Here is a 17,592-nt window from a genome sequence, read left to right as displayed (position 1 = left end):
GGAGAGAGAGAGAATGGGCACGCCAGGGCCTCCAGCCACTGCAAACGAACTCCAGACGCGTGCGCCCCCTTGTGCATCTGGCTAACGTGGGACCTGGGGAACCGAGCCTCGAACCAGGGTCCTTAGGCTTCACAGGCAAGTGCTTAACCGCTAAGCCATCTCTCCAGCCCTCCAAACAGTTTTTTAAGGACCATGGTTTAGCTCAAGCTACTTTAACAAAATACCACTGACTAGACAACTTCACAGAAATCTGTTTCTCAAAGTTCTGGCACATGGGGAGTATCCTGATTTGGGTGCTCACTCATCTGGTTTCTGGGCTCATTCTAACTCACAGGTACTGTCTTCTTGCCATGCCCTGAGTACAGTAGAGGAAGATGGAGAGGTCTGGATTTTTCTCTTTGTATGAGGTTAATCCTATCATGGAGACCAACTCTCATAACCTTATTTAAACCTGGTTACTGCTTTATAGTCTTTCCCAAATTCTGTCATGTTTAGGGATAGGGCTTCAATATAAGATTTCTTATGTGTGTTGGGGGACAACGACACACAAACATTTAGACTATAATAGGACATGTTTCTTGTGTGTTGTTACTAAAGTCTGTTCCTTTATTTCCTGAATGGCCACCTGCTTGGCAGATTTTTTGAGTAGCTCTATTAAATAGGGAGACATAAAGCATCTATTGAGCTTTTGAACTGGAACTGTTGGGAGAATAATGAATGGAACATTCTATAGTGTGAACTGATGGTGGGGGAGGTGGAGTGGAAGAGATGATATTTGATGTGATTGTGTTTCTTTGTACTTTATGGAAATAGCCAGTGTGCAGTGGATGTATGTGATTATTCTTTAGGAGAGGAGAGGCTTGGAGACATCAGAATCTCAAGATCTAGTATTCATATTAGAGCTTCTGTTTTTGAGTGTATGAGATATATTATATACTGTGTGAGATATATGTTACATATAGGTCAGATATATATTGTATAATGTACAGTCTTTAAATTTTCTCATCTTTTGACACACTGTTTTGCTAAATACCAAAACTTTGAAGAATTAAAATCAGATTAAAAGTAGTGAAACTATAATTTCAACAAGATAGTAACTTCTAATAGGTGTGTGCATATTTTGCATTTTAAATGATGATATTTTCTAATTGCATTTTGAACAATTGCAATCCTACAGGAAAGTTGAAGAGTGTGGAATTTATGTATCTTTTAGATTCACTAATCAACATATGTCATGTTACTTTATGTCTTGCTTTCTCTATAGAGGCCTTTACCTTTTCCTTAAGAAAATTTCAGCAATGATAACAATTTATATTTCAACACTTGTATATATCAATCTTCTAAGACTAAAGACTTGTGTAACTACAATGCTACCACTATTCAAGAACTAATCTTCACTAGATACACTATTTAGTATATAGTTTTTCTTAGTCTGCTCCTGCTGCAACTGAAAGCCAGAGACTGAGTAATTTATAAAGAAAAGACTATTTAGGTCAGAAGGTGGGAAGTCTTAGATTGAGAGATTGTATGTGGCAGGAGCCTTCTTGCTGTGTCATCCCATAGATGGAGCCAGGTGGGCAAGTGATTGATAGTAAGACTGCTGAACTTGATCTTGTAGCAAGTCCAATCTCTCTATAAGAATCCACTTCTGTGATGATAATACGTCTATGAGAGCAGAACCCTATGACTTACTCCTTTTAAAAAAATTTTTTTGAGGTAGGGTCTCACTGTAGCTCAGGTTGACGTGGAATTCACTGTGTAGTCTCAGGGTGGCCTTGAACTCATGGCAATCCTCCTACCTCTGCCTCCCGAGTGCTGGGATTAAAAGTGTGCGCCTCCATGCCTGGCTGATTTACTCCCCTTAAATGCCTGTCACCACCATTGCATTAGATATTACATTTCCAACACAGAAACTTTTGGGGGATACATTTAAGTATAGTCCATGATCAAGTTTCTGCAGTTATTCAGTAAATGTATTTCTCTTTCTTAGTTCACATTACAAATTGAAACAAGGATCATATATTTTACTTTATCATATTTTTCATATCTGTTAAATCTTTAAAATTTTTTCCTTTTATGGCACTGTCACTCTGGAGTCTAGGCTGGTTGTCTTATTGAATATCCAATAATCAAAATCTAATTGTTTCTTCCATGACTAGATTCAGGATAGAAATGATTAGCCAAGAATAGAACATAGTTGTTGATAGATAGTTTTTTCATTGGGTCATATCTGGAAGTATAGAATGTTAGTTGCTAGGAATATTGATAATTCTAACTTTATTCTAATTGGATTAAGTTATTTTCTACCTTATCACCTTTTGCAAAGATATGTATTTTTTTTAAAAAATTTTTGTTCATTTTTATTTATTTAGTTGAGAGCAATAGAGAGAGAGAGAGAGAGAGAGGGAGAGGGAATGAGAATGGGCATGCCAGGGCCTCCAGCCACTGCAAACGAACTCCAGACACGTGCACCCCCTTGTGCTTCTGGCTAACGTGGGTCCTGGGGAATTGAGCCTCGAACCGGTGTCCTTCGGCTTCACAGGCAAGCGCTTAACTGCTAAGCCATCTCTCCAGCTTGCAAAGATACTTATTTATTTATTTATTTATTTATTTATTTATTTATTTATTTATTTATTTATTTATTTTCAAGGCACGTTCTTCCTCTAGGTCAGGCTGACCTGGAATCCACCATGTAGTCTCAGTGTGTCCTGTAACTCATGGTGATCCTCCTACCTTTGTCTTTTGAGTGCTGGGATTAAAGGCATGCTCTACCATGCCTGGCACATTTTTATTTTTTGTAATAAAAATACTTTTATGTTAATATTGCACAGCAGTAAGAAGTCTACTTATCCTATAATTCGACCTTTTAGTTTTTTGGGGGAGGCTTATATGGAAATAGGGTATGAATGGATTGTAAGATGTGAAATGAGAATGTCTGTGTAGAACTTTGTAAGCACCTTCAACTACTGAACAGTCTTCCATGGTAACAGTTGAAGGTTTATTAAGGTAATGGAGTTGTTTGGATTTTAGATTTGTTTTTTGATGGAAAAATGTTAGCCTCATGAATGCTGGGGTTACAGGTGTATAGCAGTGCTCCTGGCAGAAAGATGAATTAACAGCAATCATTCGGTGTCATTACAACTAAGTAAATATGGCAAAGGCTGGGTCCAGTGTAGTGTCACTGGCAGAAGGGGAGGAAGATTTGAGAAATATGTTTGAGGTTAAGATGGATAGAAGTTGCTCATTGGGGGAATTGAGTTTCTTGGTCATAAGCGTTTAGTAGGGTTGATGGAAACATTAATTATTACATTGTGTTACATATACCACTTAAGACATTAGATTTTATAAAAGTGTATTGTGTCAAGGACTTTTGGCTTCTCTTATAGTTCTGTTTTTACTTTACTTTTCTGAGGACCATTTAAATGACCTGAACAATGTGGGAAGATATTTTTTCATATTTACCCAGGACCTCTAGCCATTGCAAACAAACTCCAGATTTATGTGCCACATTGTGCATCTAGCTTACATGGGTACTGAGGAATCAAACTGGTCCTTAGGCTTTGCAGGCAAGTTTCTTAACTGCTAAGCCATCTTTCCAGCCAGATTTTTAAAAAAATCTATTTGCAATATCTAGGTAGAGCTGCTGTTAGCTGTTTGACAGGAAGAACAACTTGGTACAGTCTCTTAAAACTGTATTACTAGGTAGAATGGGGTTTTTGTGGCAAATGATCTCTGAGGTACTTCTGCCAAGATTCTGATTCTGTGGCATAATTATTTTTTCTGAGACGACCAATTTCTTTTCCTGAAAACTTTTGTAATGTTCTCTTTGTCTGTTTTCCTAAGATGTTCTCAGTGCAGCTGAGTCTTGGTGAGCAGACATGGGAATCCGAAGGGAGCAGCATAAAGAAGGCCCAACAAGCTGTTGCTAATAAAGCTTTGACTGAATCTACGCTTCCCAAGCCTGTTCAGAAACCACCCAAAAGTAACGTTAACAACAATCCAGGTATGGCACCTGCTGTTTCCTTCTGTTTTCTTGTGAGCAGGATGTGATAGTCTCTCTGTGTTATTTGTGTAGCAGGTGAGTCATATAGTCACACTTTAGTAGTGCAAACACGCACAAAAGCTGAAGAAGGTGACAGAGCAGCAAAGTCATCACAGTTGTTTTTAACATTTACTATAAATCTATAAAAATACTGTCAAGACACATCATGCCTATTAAGCACAGGAAATATGATTCTGCTAAAGTAAAGATAGAAATGATTAAGGTCTCTTTTTAAAATATCTATATTATATAATATTAGCGATTAAGTTGCCCTTTTTAAGTTTAATACAAAATTATAACATGATCCCTTAGGCATCTTATTAATATTTTGCTTGTTACTGTAAAATTTTATAAATGGCTGATACTCAATGTAGAACTTTTAAAAAATATTTTTATTTATTTGAGAGAGAGAGAAAGAAAGAATGAATATGGGTGTGCCAGGGCCTTCAGCCACTGCAAACAAACTCCAGATGCATCTGTCACATTGTGGGTTTGGCTTTTGTGGGTCTTGGGGAATCGAACCAGGGTCCTTTAGCTTTGTAGGCAAGCACCTTAACTGCTAAGCCTTCTCTCCAACCCTTGAACTTGTGTGTGTGTGTGTGTGTGTGTGTGTGTGTATTCTTACTGTTCATATGTTTGTGGGGGTACAGAAAAAGGTCAGAGGACAACTTCAGATGTTCCATTCACCATTTTTGAGCAGGGTCTTTCTTTGGCCTATAGCTCACCAGTTAGGCTAGGCTGGCTGGCCAGTGCACCCCACAGATTCAGCTGTTTCAGCTGGGATTACAAACATAGGCCACCACACCTGCTGTTTTTACTGTGGGTTTTGGGAGTGAACACAGGTCCTTATGCTTTAAGGCAAGCACTTAACCAACTGAACAATCTGCATAGCCAAGTTTAGACCATTTATATTGAAGTTTATTAAGAAACATAAAAATCTGTAAAAAAAAAAAAAACTAAACATGCAAAATGCTAAAATAGATGACTGTTTTAATTTTTAGCTCATAAAAAGTTTTTAAAAGTTATTTTGATTGTATATACTACCACTATCATTAAATGTTCCATTATCTTTGGGAAGAGACAATCTTGTATTAGACAGTGCATTAATTGATAACATCAAGTTACTGAGCTTCCATTGTTTAGTCTTACTCATGTATCTATTTACTCATTCATTTGTTAACTTATTAATAAAAAATTCTTTTTTAAACTTTTTTTATTGACAACTTCTATAGTTATAGACAATAAACTATGATAATTTCCTCCCCCACTTTTCCCTTCACAAATCCACTCTCCATCATATCCCCTCCTTCTCTCAGTTAGTCTCTCTCTTATTTTGATGTCATCATATTTTCTCCTATTATGAGGGTCTTGTGAAGGCAGTGCTAGGAATTGTGAGGTCGTGTGTATCAAGGCCAGTTTCTTTCTGAACAATTGTATTTGTCTCTTATATTCTTTCTGCCACCTCTTCTGTAATGAACCCTGAGTCTTGGAAGGTGTGATAGAAATATTTCAGTGTTGAGCACTCCTCTGTCACTTCTTCTCAGCATCATGTTGCCTTCTGAGTCATCCCAACATCACTGCCATCTGAAAAGAGAAGCTTCTCTAACCAAAAGTGAGAGTAGCATTAATATATGGGTATGAACATAAAGAAAAGGGCTTACAGGGCAGTTTGGTGAGCATAATATATGCATTTAGTCAGACAAGAGCAGGTGTTTAACTCCTAGGGCTCATGACCTCCCTTGCCATAGGCTTTTGATTAGGTTTTCAGTACCAGGCATGTATTCCCTCCGTTGGAATAGGCCTCCAGTCCTATTAGAGAGTAGTTGGTTTCTCCCATAAGAGACATGCCATTTGGTCATTTGGTAATAACGGGTTCTTCTGATCAATATTAGTATCTTATTAGGCATTTTTATGATGGAGTAAGGAAAAAAAAGCCAAACAAAAACCACTTGCTACTGACAGTCACTCCATAGTTGTGTCATTGCAGTCTGCTATACTCATCCTCAGATCATACACATAGCTTCTTTCTGACCTGTGCTCAGTAGACATAGTCTGTTTTCCCAAGGAGTTTCCTAAAGACCAGGCATTTTGCTTCTGTTCAGCTCATTACATTATTCATTAAGTAAGCGTAAGTCAATATATTACCCCAATAAAGAAGAAATGCAATTTGTTTAGTTTGAGATTGATAAGAGATAAGGTCTCCTTTTGTAATTTTTAAAACTTCATTCCTGGTTGATCATTAGTAAGTACTACACTATTAAGCATTTGCTTTTACTTAAGAGGTATAAAACTTTTTTCTGTATTTGTGAGGATTTTATAGCCTTATACATGAACATATGACTTGACTTGATGGTAAACATTAAGTACCAAGTGAGTAATAAAAGCTGTTACTATTATAGTTAATGATCACATGGACTGAAATAAGATATGAACCTTGATTGAAGAATAGCCAAGTATGGAGGAAAGAATATTCTAGGTTGAAGGAATAGTGTGGTGAAAAACGGCATGGGAACAGGAATCTGGACAAGGGGTTTGGTAAAAACGAAAAGGATTTGTGATGATTTTTTTTGTTTGTTTTTTAAAATTTATTTTTATTTTTTTTTACTTTTGAGATAGGGTCTCACTCTAGCTCAGGCTGACCTGGATTTCACTATGTAGTCTCAGGGTGGCCTTGAACTCATGGTGATCCTCCTACGTCTGCCCCCCCCCCCCCCGGGTGCTGGGATTAAAGGCGTGTACCACCACACCCAGCTGATTTGTGATGATTTTTAATTAGTGTATACAAGTGACTAGTAGGAAATAAGACTAAAGATGTAGATAGGGCGTGAATGGTTTGGAAGATTCAAATACCAGCTTTATTTTTATCAGATTTATTTTCTGTAGTTTGGAGGACTAAATATTTGCTAGAAAGTGGATGATGGATTTAAACATAGCACTTTAGGTTATTGAGTTTGACACATGAATGGCAGGCAGAAGATACTAGAAGCAAGGTGATCATTGCCATAGTTGGTTAATAAAGAAAACCATGTGTTTAATGCTCTGTGTGTTTCCCTATAGGACTGGTGGCAGTGGCATTGGGAGTGCAGTGCAGTGATTCTTCAGACATTTCATGTAAACAGGAGCAGTTGTGCACTGAACTCTGGGTCTTCTGCTATAGGTGACTCTAGCAGGAAATATCAGCAAGAGTTAAAGCAAGAGAACAGGAAAGCCTGAAAACCCAGTGAAGATGTATTTCCACTATTGTAGCATGCTGACAAAAAGGAATAGATTATTTTGGCAAGCTTTTAAAATACAGTATTATACCATGGAACTGTACAAATTATAGTGTATAGCTTGATAAAGCTTTATGCTGTGAAATGCTTTACCATTGCCTCAAAAGTATCTCTCCTGCCTGTTTCCTTCTGTGGGCAAAGCAAGTCCAGTGGACACTGCCACTCTGAATTCTGACTCATTAGTTGTGCATGTTTTTGGACTTATGTTCTGCTCTTTGATAGTTTATTTTTTTCACACTAGTATGTGTGTTTAAAGCTATATTTCATTGTTATTCATTGTATAAATAGACTGTAACTTGGCTTATTTTCAGTTTGGGGTTATTGAAAAAAAATACAGCTATGAATATTCTTGCACATGCACATTTCTGTTGGCAATGTACCTGGGATTGGAATTGTTGGGCCATAAATTATCATGTTCTCAGTATTAATTCATAGTGTCAAGTACCTATCAATGTATCTCCCATCAGCAGTTTATGGGAGCTTTCAACGTTCTTGTTAATATTTTCAGTTTCAGCTTTGAAAATGTTGGCTATTACGTGCTGGGTATTTTGGTGGTAGTTCAGTGTAGTTTTAATTTCCATTTCCCTGGTGACTAGGAAGGTGCCTGAAACATCATGTGTCTGTTGATAGTGCCATTTGCCTGTTACCATTAGGGTTGCCTCTGTTGTTAAGTGCTAGTTGGCATTTCTTCCCTATTAAAAAAAAACCTACATTGTTTTAGAATTTATTTTCTATTTATTATTGACTTGTGGGCTTCTTATATATTCTTTATTCATATCATTTTTTAGATATGTGTGTTACAGATATCCTTTCATATTCCTTATTTGAGGAGTAGAAAAGATTTTTGTGTTTATTTATTTGAGAGAGAGAGAAGCAGGGGGTGGGGGGATGGGGTGGGCCAGGGCCTCTAACCATTGCAAGTGAACTCCAGACATACTCTACCTTGTGCATCTGACTTAGGTGGGTACTGGTGAATTGAATCTAGGACCTTAGGCTTCATAGGCAAGCATCTTAACCACTACACTATCTCTCCAGCTGTGAAAAAGTTTATCTTAATGAAAGCAAATTTATTAGTCTTTTATAGTTGATGCTTTTTAATATACTATTTGAATTCTCTTTGAAGGTTAGGTGGATAACTTCACATTATTCTTAGAAGCTTTAGTATTTTGTCTTCCTAATTAAGACCTAGAGTCTACCAGAAGTCAAATTTCATGTGTTATGGTAGATGAAACTTGAGATTTGTAGTCTTTTAAATAGATGGACATGTAGTCAGCTGAACACATCTACTGAAAGATAGTCCAGGGCTGGATGTGGTGGCACACACCTTTAATCCCAGCACTTGGGAGGCAGAGGTAGGAGCCTTGCTATGACTTCGAGGCCATTTGGAATTCCAGGGCAGCCTGGACTACAGTGAGACCCTACTTAAAAAAACCAAAACAAAGGTCCATTTGGCACCTTTGTGTAAACCAAATGACTAATGAGGAGCCTTTCTAGCAGTAGAGATCCAGCTCTGACTATGCAGTGAGTCTATGGGACTCAGCGACAGCCCAGAGAGTTCAGCTCCCTCGCTAGTAGTTGATTTGCCAGTTAATTAGGACTAGATTATAGAACTGTTTGCCTTCTCATTCCTTTTGTTTTATAACTTTGGAAGTAATTTCAGATTTATATAAAATTTGTAGAAATAGCTCCAGTATACCTTTCACCCATATGCCTTTTTGTTAGCAGTTTTGAGTCATTTGGGAATGAGTTATAAATGTGATTTCCTATTATTGTGTGGTGTTTCAATGAGTCTTTTTTTCCCCTCCTTCTCTCCTTCCCTCTCTGAGACAGATGTGGCCCAGGCTGGCTTGGAACTCAGGGCAATCTTTCTGCTTCCCGAGTGCTAGGATTGTAGGTGTGAGTCATGATGTCTGGCTCAATGTTTTCCTTCCTTCCTTCCCTCCCTTCCTCCCTCCCTCTTTCCCTCCTCCAGATGCACACACCACTTTGTGCATCTGGCTCTACGTGGGTTCTGGGGAATTGAATCTGGGTCCTTTGGCTTTGCTGGCAAGCACCTTAACCACTAAGCAATCTCCCCAGCCCCCAAGAACATCCTTTAAAGGTCCAGGAACTAATTATGATTATGTGAACCATTTTTCTTCATTCCACTTTAATCTGGAATGCTTAGTCTTTCTTAATCTTTTATGACCTTGACATTTGTGATAAGCACACACACCACACAGTTTGTCAGTGTTCCTTGGTTAAGTTTATCTGTGTCTGGTATTTTCTCATGGTTTTTGCACTTTGAATACCACAGAAATAACTCATCTCAGTGTTTCATATTGGTACTGATTTCTTCCATTAGTAAGGACTTTGGCCCTATGATGAAGAGAATGCTTGTCAGATTTCTCTACTATAAAGTGAAAAGATTGTGTCTTGTCACTCAATGGTAAATAAACATTTTCTAAGGTAACATTTTGAAACTATAAATATATGTAAATAGTCTGTTTCTCATCAAATTTTCTTTCGCCTACCAAATTTAGCATCTACTGATAATTGTCTGAATAACTTATGACCCTGATATTTGCCAAACATTTTTTTTTTGGGGGGGGATTCCAGTATTTTATTTATATTTATTAGTTGACCCAAGGTAACAAGTTTTTCTTTTCCCTCATTATTTTGCCTGCTTATTTATCAGTATAGACTCCTGGATTCCTGTTCTGTTCACTGATTTTATAATTTTTTAAGGTTGTGGATTAAACACATGACTTCAGGCATTGCTTAGAATGTCTAACCCATAAATGAAGAAAAACAAAAACATTATATCTGTGCGCGCACACACACTCATGCCGTGAAAATCTTGGTGTGTATATGGAGATCGGGGGAGCAACTTTGAGGAGAGTCTTCCCCTGAGGCAGGAGTTCTCACTCTGTATTCTGCTTTGCTGTTCTTTGCTCTGTAGGCCTCACACTTGGGGAATTCTGTCTCTTTTCTTGCTATCAGGGTTAGCTTGCTTAGGGTACAGAAACCCACTATGGCTTCTGCATTTTACTGGGGCTTGGGATTGAATTTGAGAGGCCAGCATTTTACCCGCTGAGTCATCTTCTGAGTCACTATCCATTTTATTTTATTTTATTGAATTTTTGAGGTAGTGTCTCATTGTAGCCCAGGCTAACCTGGAACTCACCCTGTAGCCCTAGGCTGACCATGAACTCATCTGTCACACCATGTTCAGGTTCAGGTTCTTTTTAATATTTTTTGTCATATGTATGAATTTATGAGAGAGAGAGAGAGAGAGCACACATGCATGCACGCACGCACGCAGGAGAGCATGGACATGCGAGGACCTCTTGACACTGCAAACACACTCCAGATGCATGCTCTACTTTGTGAACCTAGGCCATCAAATTTAGCAAGTACTTTTAATCACTGAGCCATCTCTCCAGCACCTTACCTCCAACCCCCCCCCCTTTTTTGTGTTTTTTTGAGGTAGGGTCTCACTCTAGCCAGGCTGACCAGGAATTCACTATGGAGTCTCAGGGTGGCCTTGAACTCATGGCGATCCTCCTACCTCTGCCTCACGAGTGCTGGGATTAAAGGCATGTGCCACCATGCCCGGCATTTTTTTTTTTTTTTTTTGGACCTTACCCCCTTTTTAAAAGAGATGTCTTATGATAGGCTGGCACAAATGCCTGGGCTCAGACACTTCCTTTTACCCTGTGGTGTAGCTGGGAGTAAGGCAAGTGCCAGTGTAGGTGGCAGTGCCAACTGTATAGCCTATGATACCTGAGGAACTCTAGGTGATGATCATCTGTATGTAACTTGCTCCACCTCTCATCTCTTAGCTAGAGATGGGTTCTAGTGGTAGGAAAGAAGATGTGTGTGGGCTGAGTTTGGGTCAGCCTAGCTAGAGATGTAGATGGAGCCCATACAGGTAAAGCCTTTTCATAACAGTTTGTACTTTCTACTCCTGGTTTTCGTTTCAAAGACCAGTTCCTAATATCACTATAAAAAATACACTGTAGTCTTACTTTTTGTTAAAAAGACCTTTTTTTTTGTTTATTTACAAGCAAAGCAAGAGAATATGAATGTGAGTGTGTGGGGGTATTTTATTGCTGCAAATGAACTCAAGATGATGTGCCACTTTGTTGCATCTGGCTTTACAAGTGGGTCCTGGGGAATTGAACCAGGGCTGGCATGCTTTGCAAGCAATTGCCATTAATCACTGAGCCATCTTTTGATCCCTATAGCTTTACTTTCAAATTTTAGGAGATTTTTCTATTTAAATACTATGATGAGCATATTTTACGTATCTTTACATTTTATTTATTTATTATTATTAACAACATATTTTGTAGGTATACATCATGTGTTAGTACCTCCTGTTTCTTCATCCCTGCTCCCATACTGCTAGGGACTGTCCTCAGTTTCAGGTATTCCCCATGGGGTTGAGGATGATGCATTGTGGGAGCAGCAGTCAGTTTTTTGGGGGAAGGCAATGCCTGTTGGCATAATGTCTCAACCTGTGGCTCTTACAATCTTTCCACTCCCTCTTCTGCAAAATTCTCTGAGCTGTGGTGGATGAGTTTTAAGTCTACTTAAGTGATGAACGCTTAGAAGCCTCTGGATCTCTGCTCAAGTAAGTGTTGAGTCTCCTCAAGGTATGTTTTCTTCACCCTGGCACTGATTGTCAGGTTCCCCATGGCAACAACACTCTTGCTTGTCTCCCCAATTTTTCTGTGGCTTGGCTGAACTGTGAGGGTTAGTTTATCTCCTTGGGTCTCAGTATCTTTTGAAAAAGAAAAACGGATTCTCCAACAGAGAGTGAAGTCAGCATAGTTTAAATGGGATTATTATTAGTTTAGGGAGAATTTGGTGTATGTAACCCCTCTTTTAGCCACAGACTAGTAGAGCTTGACACTGGAGAGCATAAACTTTGTCTCCATAGGATTTTGATGAGGTTCTCAATTCCAGGTATGGATTCCTTCTCACTGAGCTTAGCCAATCCCACGGAGGCTGTGTGCCTCTATTGTACTGGCATGAAATTCCTGTCACCGTATTTGCTTCTGAGTAGCCTAAACCTCTGGTTGTTCAGAATGTTGTTAGCCACTTTCCCCCAGTAGCTCGTGTAGCACTTTCTTGCACTAGATGGGCTGTCTGTGAACTGGCTCTCTTCTGGATTCCAGCCAGGTCTCTTCATGCTCTGTGTCAGCAGCACATGATGTCTTCAACAATAGGGTCTTACTTTTTGTCTCAGGTGGGTAACCCAGTGTTTTGACAGAAGCCTATCTTTTTATGGGGACCTTGTAGGTCTTTCTGATCAACAGCTCATTATGGATAACAACTGATTTCTGGTACTGGGAGTTACAGGCCAAAGACAAAAATATTTTCTAAGCTTAGGCTTCATCCTACCCTCTCCAGGGCCCTGCTTTTCAAGTGCTCCTTCCTTACTCCTGTTGAGGGTTACATCTTTTAGTCTGTTTCCGAGGATAAAGGTTCCTCTGGTACCAGTTCCTTTTAGATTTAGGTTTGTGTTTGTTTTTCCTCCCCCCGCCCCCCCAACCCTTCCTTCCCTGTTGTTTGGGCCTTGCGTTACCTTGTGAGCTGTGTTAGCAACTCAAGCTGGTCCAAGTTAGGAACCACAGATGACTGAGCCCACACCATGTTTATCTTTCTGTGATTGTGTGAGTTTGCTGAGTATGATCTCTTCCAAGTCTTTCTATTTTTCTGCAAATTTCATACTATCATTTTGTTCTTACTGCTGAGTAGAATTCCATTGTATAAATGTACCACAACTTTGTTATCCACTTATCCAATGATGGGCATCTGGGTTGATTCCAGTTCTTAGCCATTATGAATTGAGCAGCTATAAACATAGTATAGCAAATATTTCTATAGTGAAACATGGAGCATTTAGGATAATTGCTCAGTAAGGGAATAACTGGGTATGTTGGTAGCTCTATATTCATCCTTTTCAGGAATCTCCATATTGATTTTCATAGTGGTTGTACAAATTTACATTCCCACCAACAGTGAATAAGGATTCTTCTTTCTACACATCCTTGTCAACATTTGTTGTCATTTGACTTTTTAATGATTGCCATCCTTACTGGAGTAAGGTGGAATCTCATAGTTGTTTTAATTTGCATTTCCCTAATGGTTAGGGATGTTGAGCATTTTCTTAAGTGTGTGTTAGCCATTTGTATGTCTTCCTCTGAGAACTCCATATTCAGTTCTCTGCCCCATTTTTGGAGTGGGTTGTTATATTTTTTTTTATTGTTTAGTCTTTTGAATTCTTTGTAGATTCTAGATATTAGGCCTCTGTCAGTAGTATGGCTGGAGAAGATTTTCTCCTATTCTTTGGGTAGGCTCTTGGCTCTGATTATGGTGTATTTGTCTGTGCAAAACCTTTTTAGCTTCATGAGATACTATTGGTTGAGTGCTTGTTAAATTTTCTGGGCTACTGGAGTTTTGTTCAGGAAGTCTTTCCTCACTATTATATCATGGAGAGTTCCTCCTATTTTTTCTTCCACTAGGAGAAGAGTTTCAGGTCTTACATTGAGGTCTTTAATCCATTTGGACTTGATTTTTGTATATGGAGAGATATATAGGTCTAGTTTCATTTTTCTTTTTATTTATTTATTTATTTGCAAGCAGAGAGTGAGAGACATAGAAGAGAGAGAGGAGGGGGGGAGGGAGAGGGAGAGGGGAGAGAGAATGGGCACGTCAAGGCATCTAGCCACTGCAAACGAATTCCAAATGCATATGCCCCTTGTGTATCTGGCTTACGTGGGTCTGAGGAATTGAACCTGGGTCCTTTGGCTTCACAGGCCATCTCTTTGGCTTAACCGCTAAGCCACCTCCCAAGCCTTAGTTTCATTTTACTACCTATGGTCATTTAATTTTTCCAGCACCATTTGGTGAAGATGCTGTCTTTTCTCCAGTCTACGTTATTGGCACCTTTATCAAAGATCAAGTAGTTATAGTTACTTGACATAAAGTCTAGGCATTTAGTTCTGTTCTATTGGTCTATATTTCTGTTTTTATGCCAGCATCATGGTATTTTTGTTACTATGGCTTTGTAATATAGCTTTAGATCAGGTATAGTGGTACTTCTAAAGGTGATTTTTTTTTTTTTTTTCCCTGAGGATATGTTTGGATATGTGACACCTGCTGCCATTCCATATGAATTTTGGTATAGTTTTTTTCTATTGTGAAGAATGATGCTGGAATTTTCATTGGTATTGCATTAAATCTGTATATTACTTCTGGCAAAATTGACATTTTCACAATATTCTACCTATCCAGGAGCATGGGAGGTCTTCCCATCTTCTCATGTCCTCCTCAATTTCTTTCTTGGATTTTTAATGTATTTATTATGGAGGTCTTTAACATCTTGGTTAGTGTATTTCAAGGTATTTAATTTTTTTATTGCTACTGAAAATGGGACAGCCTTGCTGATTTCTTTCTCTGTATATTTGTATTTTGCATATTGAAAGGCTACTGATTTTTGTACATTGATTTTGTATCCTGCCCCTTCACTGAAGGAATTAATAACCTTTAGGAGTTTTGAGATATCACTCATGTATAGGATCATGTCATCTGCAAATAGGGCTAAATTGACTTCTTCCTTTCCAATTTGAATCCCTTTTATCTCTTTCTCTTGTCTTATCATTTGGGCTAGAAAAGAGCAGTGGTGAGCATTTCTGTCTTGTTTCCAACTTCAATGGGAACTCCTTGAGTGTTTCCCCATTAAGTATTTGGGCTTTAGGTGCTTTGTATATAGCCTTTATTGTGATGAGATATAAGCCCCCCATGCCTATCCTTTCTGGCGTTTTGATCATGAAGTGATACTGTATTTTTTTTAAAATTATTTATTTATTTATTTGAGAGCGACAGACACAGAGAGAAAGACAGATAGAGGGAGAGAGAGAGAATGGGTGCGCCAGGGCTTCCAGCCTCTGCAAACGAACTCCAGATGCGTGCGCCCCCTTGTGCATCTGGCTAACGTGGGACCTGGGGAACCGAGCCTCGAACCGGGGTCCTTAGGCTTCACAGGCAAGCACTTAACCGCTAAGCCATCTCTCCAGCCCATGATGCTGTATTTTGTCAAAGGCTTTCTTTGCATTAATTGAGATGATCATGTAGTTCTTGTGATTAAGTTTATTTATGTGGTGTATTTCCCTATGTTGAATCATCCATGCATCCCTGGGATGTAGCCTACTTGTTCAAAGTGAGATATGTGGGTCTAGTTTTTATTTTAATGCATTTGATGTGTTGTTGAATTTGGTTTGTGAGGATTTTGTTCAGGATCTTTGTATCTACATACATCAGGAATATAGGCCTATAAGCTTTTCTTATTGTATGTCTGTTTTTGATATTAGGGTGATGCTAGCCTCATCAAAGAAGTTGGGGAGCATTCCCTGCTCTCTGATTATGTGAAAAAGTTTGATTACAATTGGTCTCAGTTCTTTAATAAAGGATTGGTAGAATTTGGCTGAGAAGCCATCTGGTCCTTGACTTTTCTTTTTTGGGAGTTTTTTTTTTTATTACCTTTTCAATCTCGATAGGTTTGTTTAGGAGAATAATCTGCTCTGAGTTTGGTTTTGATAAGTGGTATAGGGTCAGGAATCCATCTATTTCTTCCATATTGTCCAATTTTGTGGATTAGCAGTTTTGGAAGTATGTCCTGATGATTTTTCCAATTTCATTGATCTCTGTTATGATCTCTTTTTCATTTTTGATTTCGTTAATTTGAGACTTCTCTTTTTTCACTTGACAAAATTGGCCACGGTTTTATCAATCTCATTTAGTTTTTCAAAGAACCAGCTCTTTGTTTCATCAATTTTCTTAGCTTTCAATTTATTTAAATTCTGCAATGATTAATTCTTTCTGTCTAGAGTTCTTTGGGTTGTATTCTTGTTTTTCCAACACCGTTTGGTGGACAGTTAGGTTATTAATTTATGATCTCTCTGTCTTTGTTATGAAGGTATTTAGCACTATGAATTTTCTCCTTTATGAATTTTCTGCCTTCACTGTGTCCCATAAATTTTGGTAAGTTGTGTTTTCACTGCTTTTCTTGATTTCTTCCACAACTCCTTTATTGTTTAAAAGTGTGTTGTTTAGTCTCCAGGAGCTGGTAGAACTCCTGATGTGTCTCTTGTTAATTCGTAGCTTTAAAGAATTGTGATCTTATATGATGCCGGTAGCTACTTCAGTTTTCCTGAATTTATGGAAGCATACTATATGGCATAATATATTGTCTGTTTTGGAGAAGGTTCTGTGGACTGCTGAGAAGAATGTGTATTTTGTAAAACTGAGGTGGAAAATTCTGTAGATGTCCATTAGGTCTGGTTGATCTATAGTGTTGTTGATGTCTGTTATTTCTCTGTTTTTTCTTGGCTGATCTACCTATTGATGATAGTGGAGTCTTGAAGTCCCCAATTATGATGGTGTTGCTGTTTATTTCTGTTTTGTTGTCAAGTAGATTTTGTTTTATAAACTGTAGTGCACCTGTGTTTGGCCCTGATTAAGTTATGATTGTGATGTTCTCATATTTGATCATTCCATTGATGAGTAAGAAGTGACCTTCTTTGTTTTTTTTTGATTACTTCTGGTTTGAAGTCTATTTTATCAGATATTAACATAGCAACAACTTCTTGTTTCTTATTTCCATTTGCTTGGAATATCATTTTTCATCCTTTCCCCCTAAGGAGGTGTTTGTTTTTCATAGTGAGGTAGGTTTCTTGAAGATAGCAGATAGAAAGTTCCATTTTTCTGATCCACTCTGTTAATTTGTGTCTTTTTATGGGTGAGTTAAGACCATTAATATTTAAGGTTATAACGGTGAGGGTCAGTTTAATCCCTGCCATGATGGAATGCTTCATGGTTTGGTGCTTTCTTGTGCTTTGTACTTTTTTTTGAGCCTACTCTAGTTTTAGTTCTTGCAATCTTTTTCTTGTAGGCTTTTGAGATTGGTTGTGTGACTCTTGTGTGGAATATTCCCTGAAGTATTCTCTGTAGGTTTGGCTTTGTGTTCATGTAATCATAGAGTTGACTTTTTTTTCATGGAACATTTTCTTTTCACCATTTACTATGAAGGATACTTTCTCTGAGTACAGTAGTTTAGGTTGGAAGCCACAGTGTTTTAGATTTGAAGTGTTCCATTCCATTCCCTTCTGGCTTTCATGCTTTCCATTGAGAAATCTGAGGTTATTCTGAAGACATTGCCTTTGTATGTAGTTAGTTATTTCTCTTGTTGCTTTTAACACTCTGTCTTTGTTTTTGTTAAGAGTTTTA

The 17,592-nt window shown here is 38.2% G+C and overlaps 1 protein-coding gene across 11 annotated transcripts in view; it reads left to right on the top strand.

The window, feature by feature from the left end:
• Stau2 (staufen double-stranded RNA binding protein 2) overlaps window positions 1–17,592 on the top strand; it is a 326,027-nt gene that overhangs the window by 66,853 nt on the left and 241,582 nt on the right. For all 11 annotated transcript variants that reach the window (XM_045143113.1, XM_045143112.1, XM_045143108.1 and 8 more), the window contains one exon: window positions 3,844–4,003. In XM_045143113.1, coding sequence (XP_044999048.1) covers window positions 3,844–4,003 — 160 coding nt within the window. The remainder of the gene's footprint in view (window positions 1–3,843; window positions 4,004–17,592) is intronic.

The sequence above is a fragment of the Jaculus jaculus genome, chromosome 2, assembly GCF_020740685.1.
Source record: "Jaculus jaculus isolate mJacJac1 chromosome 2, mJacJac1.mat.Y.cur, whole genome shotgun sequence".
In the NCBI taxonomy this organism is placed as follows: Eukaryota; Metazoa; Chordata; class Mammalia; order Rodentia; family Dipodidae; genus Jaculus; species Jaculus jaculus.
This window is presented reverse-complemented; position numbering and strand designations above follow the sequence as displayed.